This window comes from Tupaia chinensis, unplaced genomic scaffold (genome assembly GCF_000334495.1).
Source record: "Tupaia chinensis unplaced genomic scaffold, TupChi_1.0 Scaffold000672_1, whole genome shotgun sequence".
Taxonomy (NCBI): domain Eukaryota; kingdom Metazoa; phylum Chordata; class Mammalia; order Scandentia; family Tupaiidae; genus Tupaia; species Tupaia belangeri.
Window position 1 is genome coordinate 182,341 of NW_006160195.1, and position 13,553 is coordinate 195,893.

The 13,553-nt window shown below is 47.6% G+C and overlaps 1 protein-coding gene across 1 annotated transcript in view; it reads right to left on the reverse strand.

Annotated features, from left to right (window-relative positions):
• Positions 1-251: 251 nt before the first annotated feature.
• The window catches only part of TRPC7 (transient receptor potential cation channel subfamily C member 7), a 168,094-nt gene continuing 154,792 nt past the window's right edge, over positions 252-13,553 (reverse strand). Inside the window, 2 exon segments of the mRNA XM_027776423.1 lie at positions 252-868; positions 3,093-3,168. Coding sequence (XP_027632224.1) covers positions 699-868; positions 3,093-3,168 — 246 coding nt within the window. The 3' untranslated portion in view covers positions 252-698.

A 13,553-nucleotide genomic window follows, 5' to 3' on the forward strand; every position in this document is an offset into this window, starting at 1 on the left:
GACTCCCCAAGCTATTATGAGGTAATTTTATTTCTTGCCATTTTAGGTAAAAATAGTAAATACAAGATAATCTTAATAAAGGTAAAAATACATCATTTGGATTTTGTTGTTTTCTAAACAGTGCTACCTACAGTACAATTTTTGATTTAGGATTTTTCAACTTTTTTCTTATAAACAAATAGAACTATTTTGCTATTAGGCTATCTGTGTTCTCATCTGGCACTTAAGAATAGATCACAGGTCACCTCCCGGTTCTGGTTGAATGTGTGTGTGGATGCGGGGAGGGAGCGGCAAGGGGCTCGCAGGATGAGGTGGTCTGTCTCCCAGGATGCAGCCAAGCGGCCGTCCCACTGCAGTGGGAGGGCACATGTGTGCATCGAAGATGGCCGTTTCCTGCTCTGCCCACGGGGATGCAACTCGCTGCCGGACCGAAGGCCTCACATGTGTTGGGGGCATGTCCTCCCCTCCTCCTGTGCTAGCTTTTCTCCCCCGACCACGTAGGTCACATTGATCCTGGGTCCAGGCAGGCCACTGGGCTGGAGACGTCAGGGCAGCGACGCTGCTCGAGACTGAGCCAGTGGCTCCCCTTCATGTCCTACAGGGGTGGGCTGGGGACTGCTCCCCACCAGGGCTGGTGGCCAGGGCATCCAGCCTGGCCTTGGAATGCTGGTAGAAGTCACAGATGCCGACATGGGCTGCTAAATGTCTTTGCCCTTGTTCACCCTCAGGTGGTCTTTGTTTAAGTTCTTTCCAAATTTCTCACTGAGCTGTTGGATCAGGTCTGCCAGCTCGCCAGTAGCTTGAGACTTCTCTTCAAGAAGTTCGTAACGCAGGCTGGAGATATCTTGCTTGATTTCCTTCAGCTCACCTGCAAGGACATGTGAGATGTGCTGAGGAGGAGCAGGCACAAGGAAGGGGCTCATCCCACATGCATGAGGGGTGCACATCCTTCCAGCGGAGTGCCAGGTTGCTGGCCCAGCCCCCCGGGGTGGAGGGGAGGCAATGGGAGCTCTATTTTGATCTTAGCACCACCAACTCCCCCCACTGAGGGACACATTCATCCATTTAAAACCCTTCTCCTCCCATTCCTGGAGAGCCTGCGTTTAGAGATTCGAAGGAGGAGTTGCATCAGAATTGTGAAGTGCGTCTAGCACCTATTTTATGTAATAATTGCTAGAATGTTGGCCTTGGAGCTATTAAAGGCAGATTTCAAGACTCTGAGCAACACCCTCATTAACTGGAATGTTTATTTTCATGGTGCTCTGTTGTCTTGCTGCTGGAACCTGCAGAAGGAGAAGCTCCCAGGAGCCTGAAGAGGACAGCTCAGTATAGTGGGTGCAGCCACAGACCTGGGCAGCTTTCAAGAGTGAGCAGGGTCCACTCAGGCCACATGAGCTGCACTGCCTCACTGGCATGAGCTGTCCAAATGCCTACTGGCACCTTCGTCCATAACGAGGCAGCACCTAGAGGGGCCTCCACTTTTTATTTCCATGGTGAGCCATGTGATTAGAAGTCCATTGGGTCTGGGTCGTGGGGATCTTCTTATTAACCACAGAGGGGCCAAAAGGTCCTTTCCTATACTGTAGTACTGGACTTGACTCAGGTGGGAGCTCACTACCTGGGGATACATTCCTCATCTCTTTTTCAGGTCTGCTTCCCATATATGACATGACATGCAGAGGTCCTACAGGTACGGGATGAGCTGCCTCGACCAATGCACATAAATCCGGTTTTTTCCCCTCGGGCTTCGCTGAGCCTCCTTTTCGTTGTATAACTTAACTGGCTCAGCACCTGGGCGTCCTCACCTTTTGTGATCAGTTACATTCACATCACTCAGTTGCACACAGCTGAGGCCGGCTGGTGTGACAACTGGCTGTCATTTTATGTCTGAGGCTCCCAGTAGCAGTGGGCCGATGAGCTGCTGTTCGGCCCCTAGACAATGTCAGCCCAGAGGCTAGCTCAGTCACTGTTGAGCTGCATGCTGGGTGCCCCAGGACAAAGCAGAGGGCAACTCAATGTCCAAGCTCTTCTGCCAGCCCTGTGAGCCAAGGGAAAGGGAGACTCTGTGCCTTCTCTCATGGATGATGTGGTTTCTACGTGGCAAATATTTATCCTAGGTGGTTCATGAAGATTAATGATCTGGTATATGGTAATTTGTTTTTCACTTAAGAGTAACTGCTTAAAATACAGTGGAAAATAACCCAAAGAGTGAAAATAAATTAGTTAAAAAGCTTCAATGTGCATCAGAATCACCTGGAGTTGTTTTCCAAATGTGGGCCCCAGCCCCACCCCAGACAACGGCTTCCTTAAGTGTGGGCGGGGGTCTGAGATCTGTGTTTTCACAACAGGTTCTAAGATGGGGGGAATACTTTGAGAAAAGTTACTGGTAGCAGAGGCTGAGAGCCTGGAGCTGAGGCGGGGCAAGGCCAGCTGGAACTGAGCTGGTGGCCACCTCCAAGGGGTAAGGTGTAAATCTGCCCACTCGGCATGCACGGAGGTGCTGGGCCATCCTGAACTCAGCCACCACTGCAGTGGGAAGAAGAATGCCCTCCACTCCCGAAATGTCCCCACCCTTCATCACTGGTGTCCCACTTGTGCACATGGCAATGTTACTTGGCAAATGGGAACTGAGGCCACAAATGGGATTAGGTGACCTTAAAATTGGGAGGTTATTTGGATTACCCTGTGGGCCCAATCTAATCAAACACTTCAAGATGGAGAAGGGAGGCAGAGAGGTGGGTCAGAGAGATGGGATGACAGAGGATAGGTGGAGGTGGCAGCATGAGGGGATCCTGCGCCCTGCTCCTGGCTATGGGCACAGACTGGAGGGTGGCTGTAGGTGAGAACTCAAGGCAGCCCAGCTGGGGCCATGGAGGAAGTGCAGACCTCAGGCTGCAACCTCATTTCATGGGAAATGAATTCTGCCCACACCTGCAGGACCAAAGAGACCAAACCTCCTCTAGAGCCAGCAGGAAAGGACAGTGCCTCATCACGTGTTAACCCTGATGTTAACCCTGGGAGACCTGTCTAGCTTCTGACCTGCAGAGCTTTGTTTTTCAGGGTACTACACGGGTGCTACTGTAATCACTTACCCTCATTGACTTCGTCATTTTCTCTGTCCACCTGGGCCTTCAGGACGTATCTTTTTATGAGCCGCTTCATGATTTTCTGAAATGTGAAACAAGGAAGGCATCAGAGAAGCCTGGCCTAGCACAGAGGCAGCCAGCATGGTTTAACCCAAGGCCACCTCCTCTTGCAGTGCCTCAGGGGCTGCAGGGAACCCCTCTATTCTTTTGCCTCACTCTGGAGAGTGCCCTGCCTGGTGGGGAAACCTGGCCAGTCTCTTCATTTACCAATAATCTGCCTAAATTCAACATCCACCTCATCCAACAGGACAGCTCTCAACAGTAGGAAGCTGAACCAGAGTGAGAGAAAGAGAGTAGAGACAGGATACACATGAATCATCTCAGATCCATGGCACTGTCGAGGGTCCTAGGCCTGACTGCATCCTGACCAATCATTTTCCAGTTCTGTTTCAAGAAGGGAATATGGGAGGCGTTGGCAGACCAGCCCAGGGCAACTGCATGCCTTCAAGGTGCAGAGTGCCCTGTTCAAGAGAGGAGATTTGCTTGGTACAGATGTTGGACCAGGATTGGAGGATGAGATCACTGTATCTTGAAAAGCTACCTGGGGCCAGTCAGTGGCATGGTGGTTAAGGTGGCTGGATTGCACGTGGCTGACTATATAGTTCAAGTCCCAGCCCCGATAACTTAAAAAACATGCTGGAGAAGTGTGTGTGCATGCCCAAAGTCCCAGAAGAAGACATGGAGGAGAAGAGACTGGGGCATGACTATTCCTCATGTGTGTGGGGGCTGTTTTCTCATTTTACTGCTCTCTTTCCAGTGAATGCATGTGCCCTCTGGCAAAACTTAAAAAGAAAAGAAAAACTGAGAAGCAGAGCAGATATAACTCCCAGGAGGTTTTACAGAGATAGCACTTCCCTTGAAATGTCATAGGCCTGACACTCTGCAGCCAGCCACACTGGGGGAGAAATGTTTGGCCCTCACGTTCCATTTATTATGCAGATACTGCATTTTTTTTTTTGAGAAAATGAGGCATGAATAAACACTTAAGAGACACCAAGAATAGAGCCAAGTGTAAGAAAGATTGCAGGAGGTGAACTTTGGGTTTTGCCAGCTAGTAGTTCCAGGGTTCCTGTGAAATCACAGGATTTAAAAAGATTCTGGTAGCTGAGACTTCTGAATCTTGCCAGAAATGAGCAGCACAGAAAAGAACAAGGGATTTCCCTGCCTGTTGGTCCTCCCTTCCTGCTACCTCCTCCTACCTGGTCACACCTGAGGACTTGGGGACTGAGGCAGCATCTTCTAGATTGAAGAAACCTGTAGGGACCTGAATCCTGTCCCTCACTTTACTGTGTGATGTCAAGCAGGTTGATAAGTTCTGACTGCATGGACTCAGGAAAAGCTTCTTGCAAATCAAAGTGAAGTGAAGTGGATGCAAAGTGCTGGAAGATTTAACTCATAATTGGGACCAGCAGTTAGCATAATGGCTATGTCACTGGACTCCCATGTAGTCGACCGTGGTTCAAGTCCTGGACCTGGCAGCATAAACTCACGCTGGGTGCATGTGCGTGTGTGCCCAAGATCCCGAGAGGAGAAGGGATTGCGGTGTGGCCATCCCCCCTGGGGGGTGATTTCTTGCTTTCTGTCTCTCTGTCTCTCTCTGTCTTCCTGGCGAGCGCACGTGCCCTACAGCTCTCCAGAAAAAAAGGATTAAACTCATAATTATCACCAACTGGTGGTTCTCTCCATGCCTTTCATGGTGAAAACCTTGCCAAGAAATAACTCTAGCCTGTAATTCCAAGATTTCACCTGAACTCAACCAAGGCTGTCTACATGACTCTAGGTCAGTTCATTCCGCCTGTGGGCTCATGGTTTAGTGGGCTCTGCAGTTTGAGGTGTGATCTAATTTCAGGCTGAGCAGTTGATTAGCAAGTTGCTTCCTGCTGCTCCTTTGCAGGGAGGCCTGGGTCTGGCCATGTTAGTGGTTCAGCTGCAGTGCTGGGTTCCCCACAGCCATTCTTCTAGTCAGCGAAGCAGGTTTCTAGGTGGTAAGGCTGTATACCTTTTCATGTGATTCAATAATGCTGTTTTTACATTGAATTGGAGAACCCAAACCAAACCAAAGAAAACCTTTGTCCTAAACTAGTTTTCACAGAAAAAAAAAAAAAATCCATGTACCTTAGTACCTGCCATTTTTACTGAATAAGAAATTCAGAAGTATTCTTCAGGTGCATACTATCAATCTTATACAAGTCAGAGATCCTAGTTAAAACTTCTTGACTTTTCAAGGCAAACCTTAAGAATTGGAAGTTCTTCAGTTGGGGCCATCAGGTAGTGTGCAGGTTGAAGTGCTGGCTCTCACATGGCTGACTGTGTGGCCAAGGTTCAAGTCCTGGATCCAGTGGCTTGAGAATCCTGCCAGGTACATGTGCACGCGTGCCCAGAATCCCAACAAGAGAATGGAGGAGAAGGGACTGCAGCATGGCCATCCCCCTAGGGGGTACTTTCTCACTTTCTTGCTCTCTCTCTCTCTCTCTGACAAGTGCACTTGCCCAGTAGCAAAAGCTACAAAACAAGCAAACAAACAAATAAATAAATAAAATAAGTTCTTCATCTTTTGGATCCATCATTTAAGCAGCCCTTATATTTGATGTACAAAGACAAGCCAGAGATGAGAAGTGCAGGCGTTGAGTGCAGTCCCTCCATAAGTACAGCAGCAATCACAATCCTTCCTGCCTATGAGCACATCGAATTTCAGTGTAAGATGATTAGCTCAACTTTTTACAACTCTTCCCCACGATATGATTAAACACACAACATACTCCTCAAACTCCATTTGTTTGGAATAGGTGAGATCTTGCTTCTGAGCCTCCAAGGCAGAGTCGCCCTCCAGGGAGAATGAAGAAAGGATGAAAAAGAAGCAAAGAAACAAATGGATGATAGTGCTTCCTACAGAAGGATCATATTAGTTTCTTCCAGAAAAATGATCTCACTGACTCCTCTCAGAGACTCAGTGACATGGAATTGTCATCTCCATTTACAGATGAGAACTCTGAGGCCCCAAGACCAACGTGACTTCTCCAGGGTCATATGACTGGGAAGACTGGGAAGTGGCTGATCTGGGCTTTCACCAAAATGGAAGCCAAAGCTGGGTCTCTGAGCTTAAGATAAAGACTAAGTGTAAGATGGTTTAGGGCATGAGATGCTGGCTCCTGTTAGTCAAAGGGTGTGTGGGCCACTTCTGGGTACCAAGTCTTTTTACAGGAGGAAGCCTTGCTAGATTTCAGAGGATAGATGACCTCAGCCAATGGTCAAACCCTTAGGAAAAAGGGGCCCTGGTCTAGCACCGGTATGAATGCTCATGACCCTGAACTTGGGCACTGGAAGGCTTGACCTGAGTTAAGATGTCCAGACTTGAGATTCAAAGGGTAGAAAAGCAAAGGTTTATGCCTCAGGCAGAGGCAGAATTGGATGAGCACAGCAGATATGCAGGGCTCCCCTGGCTTTTCTCCTCAGCCCCAGGTCACTCACAGGAATGACAGCAACCTTCAGGGAGAGCAGCATGACTGTCTACCACTTCTTAGAGACCTCAGGTTTTCCTGGAGACCTGGCCTTTCCTCTTTTGTGAATGTGAGACAATTTGGATTTACAAGAGCAAGATGCCGTTCTTGTCATCAGAAAGTTTGATGTGGTTGGAAAATGTCCCAAAGTTCAATTTAATACAGGTGCCACAGAGGATATGTGTTTCCGAAAAAGATGGCCATGGAAACCCTCCCCTCCTTCATATGTTCCTTTGTGATGAGTTCAAGATACCACTTTGGTGTCTTCCATAGAGTTCTTTCATTTGATGACAGTAATGAACTTTCCCCTGGCTAGTATGTCCTTGCTGGTAAACAAGTCTCCTCACCCTGCCCCCACGCAGTTAGCAAGTACTGGAAGTGAGTATACTCAGTGATGTTACTCAGGCAAAAGAACACTCAAGTGGATGAAAAGGAGAAGCACAGTAGGTAAGAATGGTTCTCTCAGGCAGAACTACTCCAGGGAAAAACTACTCCAGGCACACAGATCTCCGAGCCTAGATTCTGAGGGGCCAGGAGGTCTCTGGCAGCTGGTGGTGGAGAGAACATAGAAAGTCTCTCTATAGGAGAGGCAGCTTGCTCTGTGAAGCCAGGGCAGCTAAGAACACAGATAAGGAAGAGAACACAGAATGTATGTTGAAGATGGACAATGAAGTAGAATCCAAAGGGAAGCAATTTTGCCACCTACCAAGACAGAATTGAGGAACATTTGGAAGAGAGTGGACAAAATGTATCACAGGACAAGTCATCTGTGAAACTGAAGTTTGTCAAACACCAGAATGGAAGAAATAAGCACTGGCAGGTTGCCTATCCTATTCGTTTTGATCTCCACAGTAAAGGCCATCTAGAAGGTGAAAAAGAGGACTCCCCACGGGGCTTTCAGCAAAGAGATCAGATCATAAAGATTGTGACTTTTCAAGGATGTGGCTTGTTTGCTTTATCCATGGAGAAATGTACCTCTCAAAGAGTAAGTACATGGTGTCTGTACACCCCTCCCCCCCAAACTGATGCACTGGGTCTTTGACCAGGCCACAGAATAGCTCTGAGAAGCACACGTTGGCCATTGCACCATTATCATGGTTTTGTTCCATTGCGTGGTTTCTCGTCCACAGAGCACAGACTGGAAAAAAATTATAAAAGCAAGGAACTAGTCTTGTGGAAAATAACAATTCAGACACTTTGAAGCCTATGGAAAGAAAAGCACGGAGCACTTCTGAGGTCCAAAGAAACTGTCTTCCCTACCAACAAAGGGCTCAAAAAAGTGGAAGGACCTAGAAGCTTAAAATAAACACCCAAGCATAACAAGCAAGACTAATGAAGAGAAGGAACAAGTTAAATAACACATGTCTGAATGACAGTATCTTTGTGTCCTTGCGGATGCCCCAGGATTCTTCAGAACATGACAGTGTGAGAGGCTGACAGAGCACACGTTCAGGTAATGGCAGTTCTGGGTACAACCTGGATAGTAAGAAAGAGTGAAGTAAGCTTGCCATGGTCTCTGCATGCTTGGAAGCTGCTTTAGGGGAAAAGCAATGTAACCTGGAAAGCCACCAATGGGCCCAAGAACACAGGGGAGCCATCCTCAGATCCCTGCCCAAGTCTGTCCTCTGCTCTGTCTGCTGCTGCGGTGATAGCAAAAGCACACAAGTGTCCCCTCCTGCCCTTTGCCCCCTCTCCGCAGGCAGGGAGGCTCAGAGAGAGTTCTTCCTAGTGACTGTCAGATACAGGCGAGGCAGGCTCCAAGGAAGGCTCTGGTGCAACCCTGTAAGGGTGAGTAACAGGCATGAGCCTGGACAGTGTGGTGTGCTGGAAGAGATGCCCTTCTGAGCCAGAGAGACCTCAGTTCAACCAGCTGACTGGCCTCAGCCCTTGAGCCTCAGTTCCCTCATCTGTTAAAAGGGGCTACAGACAGTGTCTGTCTCCTAAGAATACGTGAGACTGCAAGATTCTGGTAGCTGAGACTTCTGAATCTTGCCAGAAATGAGCAGCACAGAAAAGAACAAGGGATTTCCCTGCCTGTTGGTCCTCCCTTCCTGCTACCTCCTCCTACCTGGTCACACCTGAGGACTTGGGGACTGAGGCAGCATCTTCTAGATTGAAGAAACCTGTAGGGACCTGAATCCTGTCCCTCACTTTACTGTGTGATGTCAAGCAGGTTGATAAGTTCTGACTGCATGGACTCAGGAAAAGCTTCTTGCAAATCAAAGTGAAGTGAAGTGGATGCAAAGTGCTGGAAGATTTAACTCATAATTGGGACCAGCAGTTAGCATAATGGCTATGTCACTGGACTCCCATGTAGTCGACCGTGGTTCAAGTCCTGGACCTGGCAGCATAAACTCACGCTGGGTGCATGTGCGTGTGTGCCCAAGATCCCGAGAGGAGAAGGGATTGCGGTGTGGCCATCCCCCCTGGGGGGTGATTTCTTGCTTTCTGTCTCTCTGTCTCTCTCTGTCTTCCTGGCGAGCGCACGTGCCCTACAGCTCTCCAGAAAAAAAGGATTAAACTCATAATTATCACCAACTGGTGGTTCTCTCCATGCCTTTCATGGTGAAAACCTTGCCAAGAAATAACTCTAGCCTGTAATTCCAAGATTTCACCTGAACTCAACCAAGGCTGTCTACATGACTCTAGGTCAGTTCATTCCGCCTGTGGGCTCATGGTTTAGTGGGCTCTGCAGTTTGAGGTGTGATCTAATTTCAGGCTGAGCAGTTGATTAGCAAGTTGCTTCCTGCTGCTCCTTTGCAGGGAGGCCTGGGTCTGGCCATGTTAGTGGTTCAGCTGCAGTGCTGGGTTCCCCACAGCCATTCTTCTAGTCAGCGAAGCAGGTTTCTAGGTGGTAAGGCTGTATACCTTTTCATGTGATTCAATAATGCTGTTTTTACATTGAATTGGAGAACCCAAACCAAACCAAAGAAAACCTTTGTCCTAAACTAGTTTTCACAGAAAAAAAAAAAAAATCCATGTACCTTAGTACCTGCCATTTTTACTGAATAAGAAATTCAGAAGTATTCTTCAGGTGCATACTATCAATCTTATACAAGTCAGAGATCCTAGTTAAAACTTCTTGACTTTTCAAGGCAAACCTTAAGAATTGGAAGTTCTTCAGTTGGGGCCATCAGGTAGTGTGCAGGTTGAAGTGCTGGCTCTCACATGGCTGACTGTGTGGCCAAGGTTCAAGTCCTGGATCCAGTGGCTTTTGAAACCTTCCCCGCGCATGTGCATGCTTCAGAGAGAGACTCAGTGACATGGAATTGTCATCTCCATTTACAGATGAGAACTCTGAGGCCCCAAGACCAACGTGACTTCTCCAGGGTCATACGACTGGGAAGACTGGGAAGTGGCTGATCTGGGCTTTCACCAAAATGGAAGCCAAAGCTGGGTCTCTGAGCTTAAGATAAAGACTAAGTGTAAGATGGTTTAGGGCATGAGATGCTGGCTCCTGTTAGTCAAAGGGTGTGTGGGCCACTTCTGGGTACCAAGTCTTTTTACAGGAGGAAGCCTTGCTAGATTTCAGAGGATAGATGACCTCAGCCAATGGTCAAACCCTTAGGAAAAAGGGGCCCTGGTCTAGCACCGGTATGAATGCTCATGACCCTGAACTTGGGCACTGGAAGGCTTGACCTGAGTTAAGATGTCCAGACTTGAGATTCAAAGGGTAGAAAAGCAAAGGTTTATGCCTCAGGCAGAGGCAGAATTGGATGAGCACAGCAGATATGCAGGGCTCCCCTGGCTTTTCTCCTCAGCCCCAGGTCACTCACAGGAATGACAGCAACCTTCAGGGAGAGCAGCATGACTGTCTACCACTTCTTAGAGACCTCAGGTTTTCCTGGAGACCTGGCCTTTCCTCTTTTGTGAATGTGAGACAATTTGGATTTACAAGAGCAAGATGCCGTTCTTGTCATCAGAAAGTTTGATGTGGTTGGAAAATGTCCCAAAGTTCAATTTAATACAGGTGCCACAGAGGATATGTGTTTCCGAAAAAGATGGCCATGGAAACCCTCCCCTCCTTCATATGTTCCTTTGTGATGAGTTCAAGATACCACTTTGGTGTCTTCCATAGAGTTCTTTCATTTGATGACAGTAATGAACTTTCCCCTGGCTAGTATGTCCTTGCTGGTAAACAAGTCTCCTCACCCTGCCCCCACGCAGTTAGCAAGTACTGGAAGTGAGTATACTCAGTGATGTTACTCAGGCAAAAGAACACTCAAGTGGATGAAAAGGAGAAGCACAGTAGGTAAGAATGGTTCTCTCAGGCAGAACTACTCCAGGGAAAAACTACTCCAGGCACACAGATCTCCGAGCCTAGATTCTGAGGGGCCAGGAGGTCTCTGGCAGCTGGTGGTGGAGAGAACATAGAAAGTCTCTCTATAGGAGAGGCAGCTTGCTCTGTGAAGCCAGGGCAGCTAAGAACACAGATAAGGAAGAGAACACAGAATGTATGTTGAAGATGGACAATGAAGTAGAATCCAAAGGGAAGCAATTTTGCCACCTACCAAGACAGAATTGAGGAACATTTGGAAGAGAGTGGACAAAATGTATCACAGGACAAGTCATCTGTGAAACTGAAGTTTGTCAAACACCAGAATGGAAGAAATAAGCACTGGCAGGTTGCCTATCCTATTCGTTTTGATCTCCACAGTAAAGGCCATCTAGAAGGTGAAAAAGAGGACTCCCCACGGGGCTTTCAGCAAAGAGATCAGATCATAAAGATTGTGACTTTTCAAGGATGTGGCTTGTTTGCTTTATCCATGGAGAAATGTACCTCTCAAAGAGTAAGTACATGGTGTCTGTACACCCCTCCCCCCCAAACTGATGCACTGGGTCTTTGACCAGGCCACAGAATAGCTCTGAGAAGCACACGTTGGCCATTGCACCATTATCATGGTTTTGTTCCATTGCGTGGTTTCTCGTCCACAGAGCACAGACTGGAAAAAAATTATAAAAGCAAGGAACTAGTCTTGTGGAAAATAACAATTCAGACACTTTGAAGCCTATGGAAAGAAAAGCACGGAGCACTTCTGAGGTCCAAAGAAACTGTCTTCCCTACCAACAAAGGGCTCAAAAAAGTGGAAGGACCTAGAAGCTTAAAATAAACACCCAAGCATAACAAGCAAGACTAATGAAGAGAAGGAACAAGTTAAATAACACATGTCTGAATGACAGTATCTTTGTGTCCTTGCGGATGCCCCAGGATTCTTCAGAACATGACAGTGTGAGAGGCTGACAGAGCACACGTTCAGGTAATGGCAGTTCTGGGTACAACCTGGATAGTAAGAAAGAGTGAAGTAAGCTTGCCATGGTCTCTGCATGCTTGGAAGCTGCTTTAGGGGAAAAGCAATGTAACCTGGAAAGCCACCAATGGGCCCAAGAACACAGGGGAGCCATCCTCAGATCCCTGCCCAAGTCTGTCCTCTGCTCTGTCTGCTGCTGCGGTGATAGCAAAAGCACACAAGTGTCCCCTCCTGCCCTTTGCCCCCTCTCCGCAGGCAGGGAGGCTCAGAGAGAGTTCTTCCTAGTGACTGTCAGATACAGGCGAGGCAGGCTCCAAGGAAGGCTCTGGTGCAACCCTGTAAGGGTGAGTAACAGGCATGAGCCTGGACAGTGTGGTGTGCTGGAAGAGATGCCCTTCTGAGCCAGAGAGACCTCAGTTCAACCAGCTGACTGGCCTCAGCCCTTGAGCCTCAGTTCCCTCATCTGTTAAAAGGGGCTACAGACAGTGTCTGTCTCCTAAGAATACGTGAGACTGCACCTGGGCTAGCATCTAGCCTTCTCCCCGCTGTTGTTCGGTGTTATCTCCAAGTTTGCTGCTCTGGTGAGCAGATGGTGGCTCAGGAAAATGTCTACATGTGGCTGAGCAGAGGTGAGTAAAGTACAGATGCACAGATGCAGGGAGTGCACAGCTCTCAGCTGCTTCCTCTCAACCCTTTCCCTCTGATGCCTACTGGCTTGGTTTTTCTTTCTTCCTTTTTCCTATCACAATTTGAATAAATAGCCCCAGGCTTTTATCTGCGGAATCACAAAATACATGGTGAACAAAGCTTTCTAAGGTCATCAGCAGCCTAAGCAGCAAACCAGGGATCTCTGTAATCACAAGAAGTTCTTGGGGGAGATTCAAGGCAGCAGGGACTCAACCAGTGATGAGAGGGGACAGGAGCCGGATCACCCTGAGATTGCTTTTGAAAACAGTCTCGTTCCAGAAAGGATTCATTCTGGGTACAGGGCATTCACACATAATCAATCTTCCTTTATTTCAGTTGCTGATTCTGCTCAAAACCCAGGAGAGCTGGGGCCCTAACTTATTAGGGTTTTCTATCTTTTCCATGACACAGGTAATCTATACTTCTCTCTGAGAAGCTGAGAAATAAAAACCCTTCCACTAACCAAAGGATTTGGACTGTAAAATAACTCAAAGCAGATCAAACTGGTCAGTCCCAATTTTGTGCACAATTAAATACAAGATTTGCCCTTTGTCAAGTTTTAGCCTGTGTCATCGGATAAAACTAGAAGTGCTTTGAGATATAAGCTGTTTCTTAATTGTACAATTAAATTCTCCTAACTGCACAGCTGGTTTCTGCAATATGGAGGGAGAGATTTAATTAGAGACCTGTGTCTGGAAAGTGCTAAGTCTATAATTGTTCCCTTTGGGAAGGTGGCACCAGGGACAGGTCACCACAGCCCAAAGGAACGCTCAGGAGAGCTTCACATTTCCATCTGATAGGAAATGATCAACATGGATAGAATCGGGAGGCAGCATAAAAATGGCCTGCCTATTATTTTATAATCAATAACCCGAGGTACTATTTACCACTGGTTCATGAGCTGAGTTAAATGTATACAGGTATTTGACATTCATTTCCAAAAGCAATGCAAGGCCTGCAAGCATGAAAGGTCT